This window comes from Cryptomeria japonica, chromosome 1, assembly GCF_030272615.1.
Source record: "Cryptomeria japonica chromosome 1, Sugi_1.0, whole genome shotgun sequence".
Classification (NCBI taxonomy): Eukaryota; Viridiplantae; Streptophyta; class Pinopsida; order Cupressales; family Cupressaceae; genus Cryptomeria; species Cryptomeria japonica.
This window is the reverse complement of record NC_081405.1, coordinates 441,311,860-441,315,496: the sequence shown is the minus strand read 5'-3', so window position 1 is coordinate 441,315,496 and position 3,637 is coordinate 441,311,860. Positions and strand designations below refer to the sequence as shown.

Sequence of the window (3,637 nt, the reverse complement as noted above, 5' to 3'; positions counted from 1 at the left end):
GTGAACTCGTAGATTTAACTGCATTGATTGCAATGGTTGAATTCCCCTCCACAACTAGATTCTTAATCCCTCGTCTAGAGTGAGGCCTAGCAATAGGGCCTTGAACTCTGCAATATTAACTTTGAAAAAGTAAATTTTATTTTGAGAGTGAGGTTTCATCAAGAAAGAATTTCACATTTAAGATATTAACTTTGTAAATTTGCGTCCCATGAAAATAAAATTCTGCTAAAGCTTTTTGTAAATTCAAGCATAAAATTTAGTTTGAAAAACAGCATCAACAAAAGCTGACAATATATAGTGTTTAGACTATTGTCATATAATAAATATCTTCCCCTCCATACGTCTGTATAGATATCTTTTCTGACATACCTCTAATGGAGGTGTATGTGTGACAACCAATTTGTCTGACAATCATGTAGCCACGGTTCTTCCTTTCTCAAAGCACTCAATAGAATTGGAAGTGGAATCATCCTATAGTTTATGGGTTGAGATCATTTATTAAAAAAAATTATAAGTTATGATTAGGAATACTAGTTAGTGGATATCATTTGGGTTTCATTTTTATGATGTGAGAGTCTTGTACTTTATAAAACTTGATTCTTATAGATTTATTAAAAACTTTTCAACTTCACCAACAGACCAAAAATTCTTTATTAATAAACTATTTTCAATCTATAAATAACTTGTAATATTTGAACCTACCCTTATTTCTAATATATAAGAAATATCTATTAACTCTGCTTTAAATACAAAACGTACATACAAACGTACATACAAGAAGAAGTCCTTAAATGGAAGGTCAAAAACGATAACTTGTTAAAAAAACATAAAGCAAAGAGGCGCTGGGAATGACGGTTGAGAAAGGTCAGAATGGAATAATACAGATATGTAAGTAAAGTTTCAACTTTAAAGAAAGTTATACAAACCCAACCGGTGGAAATTGGAATCCCTGAAACCCACAGAAAATGCATTCTCCAGGTCGGTTCTTTTGAGAATAACAGCTTGGCAAAGCTAAAGATGTCTTAGAAGTAAAATTGACACCAATTAATTTGTGACTTGTGTGAACAGCTCTAACTTGGCTTCCAAGCAATTCCTGTTCAATCAAATACTGAAGGACACCTATTTGTATTCCCCTTCGTTTCTTGGCCTACTCTATTTCTAACCAGCTATAAAAATTCAGTGGGGGAGAGGAGATAGCAGCAGTACTTGTGTTGAAAGAGGTTAAGAAAAATGTCTGATAAGTTACATTACGACTCTTCCTCCTCCTCCTCGTCTTCTGACTCTGACGAACCCAACTCCTCTGCTTCAGCTCAATTCCGCCGCCTCTTTGGAAGAGAAGAATCCATGCATAAACTTCTGGGTGGAGGGAAAGGTATGTACTTTCTATCGTTATTTGTTTTGGTTTCTTAATAATATAAATGACGTAGATTGCTATTGTTTTTAAATTAGATTGTGTGAAAATTTTTGTGTTAATGTTTTGGATCACACTATGTGATCTGAAATATGGATAAAAGAACTCTCTTACAATCTAATTTAGAAAAAAATTCATAATATTAATGACTTTAATTGCTGTTGTTTTTAGATTAGATTGTGTGAGAGTTTTGTATCAATACTTTGGATTATATTCATTATGATTTATGATGTATGAAGTGATTAGAAATGTTGATTTAAAAAACTCTCACAATCTAATCTAAAAACAACAATAGATAATAAAAAGAATTACAAAAAAAAATTGATATCATTAAGAATGGGGCTGCTCATTCTCATTCTGGGTTTTTCTGTGCAGTGGCTGATGTGCTGCTTTGGAGAAACAAGAAAGCATCTGCCATAAGCCTGGGCGTGACTACATTGACATGGTTGCTCTTTGAGTACATGGAATATCATCTGCTTACTTTAGTCTCTCATCTTTTCATTTTTGGCATTGTCAGCATGTTTGTCTGGTCCAACGGAGCAAATTTACTCAAACTGTAAGTACCTATATAGGACAGATCTAGTAAGTTTTCATGGATCTGAAAACTTTAATTATTAATGTAAGAAGTATCTTACAATAACATTTATTTAATAATAAAAAATATATTTAAAAAATAAAAATATATAAAGATTATATATCATTTATAAGAAGTTAAAGATTGGAAGGTATTCATTTTGTCGATTTTTTTTGGATAAGATTCTGGTCTCATCTCTTATGATATAGGACCTTGTATCAAGTAAGACTGATTTCTGATAGAGTTATTTAGAACCGTTCAGTTTTAACAATAGAAAAAAATCTAAATTGAATCTTTTGACATTTTTAGATAAACATATTTAAGATATATATACTAACTATAAGATTTACTACTAAATTGATACTTGTACAGACCTCCTCCACGTATTCCAGAGATTAAGTTTTCTGAAGAAGTGTTTCTCAACGTGGCATCTGCTGTGAGAGTGGAAGCCAATCGTTTGTCTGCAGTGTTGCATGACGTTGCATCAGGAAAAGACTTGAAGAAATTTGTTGTGGTAATTTTACTGCCTGACAATATATGCTTAATCTTATCTCATTGTAATTCATTTGATAACATTATGAAATAAAATGCAGGCTGTTGGGTCTCTCTGGATTCTCTCTGTAGTTGGCAGCTGGTGCAATTTTCTCACTCTCCTATATATGGGTAAGGGAATTCATTACTCAGGCCTGATTGCCCATTATTCAAATATTTTCTTCCTTTTTTTTCATTTATATGACAATCGGCTTGACTTGTGTGTTTTGTTCAGGGCTTATTGTGATTGAGACGGTGCCCTTTCTTTATGAAAACCACGAAGATAAAGTGGATAAGTGGGTACACTCTGCCACTGTGGAAATGAGAAAACTATACAAAGCCTTTGATAGACAAGTACTGAACAAGATTCCAAGGGGCCCTGCTGCAAAGCCCAAGAAATTGAAGTGAGGTGGAGAGTAGAGGCCATATAACACATGTAGCTAGAACTATACATATTCTACTCTACACCCATATTGTTCACTTCAAGTTTTTTCTTTCCCTGCTGCCCTTTCTAGTCCAGCATATACACGTTTTCTCCTTTCTCTGTTGTTTGTCTCGTTAAAGCTTTTAAATCTAATAATAGATCAATGGTCTGATATTTCTCATTAAGAATCACATTGATTTTTATTAATGACCTTCTCTTCCCCTTGGGAGATGCCATATTTCTCTCCCTCCACCCCCTTCAAAAAGAAAAATATTGTTTTATGGGAGGTGGGTGTGGGTGTGGGGTATAACGTTAAGTTGTTGAGTTTTAGTATTTTAATGTGTTGTGTTTAATTTTTTTGAGATGAGGTGTTTGGATTGTAGTTTCACAACTTTAATCAATTTTAAAAAATATTTTTTTATTTTATATGAATTTTGTGTATATATACTTTTAAAAATATTGTTTGTCTTAAGATCATATGTTTCCTCTTAAAATTAAAATGTGTGGATTTTGTCACTAGATTGGTTGGAGCTAAAATCCTTGTAGTAGTAAAATTTAAAGATCTCAATAGTTGTAATGTCCCAATCAAAATACTTATCCAAATTTGACATTCAACAATTATATCAAATTCTAATATTCAAATTAGATCTTAAATAACTCAGATTAAATTCACTATTTATATATTATCATTAGCGTC

The 3,637-nt window shown here is 32.3% G+C and overlaps 1 protein-coding gene across 1 annotated transcript; it reads left to right on the top strand.

Moving 5' to 3' along the window:
* Window positions 1-1,093: 1,093 nt before the first annotated feature.
* Window positions 1,094-3,131, top strand: LOC131064754 (reticulon-like protein B5). Its single transcript, XM_057999025.2, has 5 exons — window positions 1,094-1,372; window positions 1,787-1,967; window positions 2,358-2,499; window positions 2,579-2,648; window positions 2,752-3,131. The coding sequence occupies exons 1-5, from the start codon at window positions 1,231-1,233 to the stop codon at window positions 2,922-2,924; spliced, it is 708 nt and encodes a 235-aa protein (XP_057855008.2). The 5' UTR covers window positions 1,094-1,230; the 3' UTR covers window positions 2,925-3,131.
* Window positions 3,132-3,637: the final 506 nt, after the last annotated feature.

Coding starts and splice junctions, on each gene's coding strand:
- LOC131064754 (XM_057999025.2), top strand. CDS start 1,231: ATGTCTGATAAGTTACATTACGACTCTTCCTCCTCCTCCTCGTCTTCT. Junction 1,968..2,357: donor GGAGCAAATTTACTCAAACT/GTAAGTACCTAT, acceptor ATACTTGTACAG/ACCTCCTCCACGTATTCCAG. Junction 2,649..2,751: donor TCTCACTCTCCTATATATGG/GTAAGGGAATTC, acceptor TGTTTTGTTCAG/GGCTTATTGTGATTGAGACG.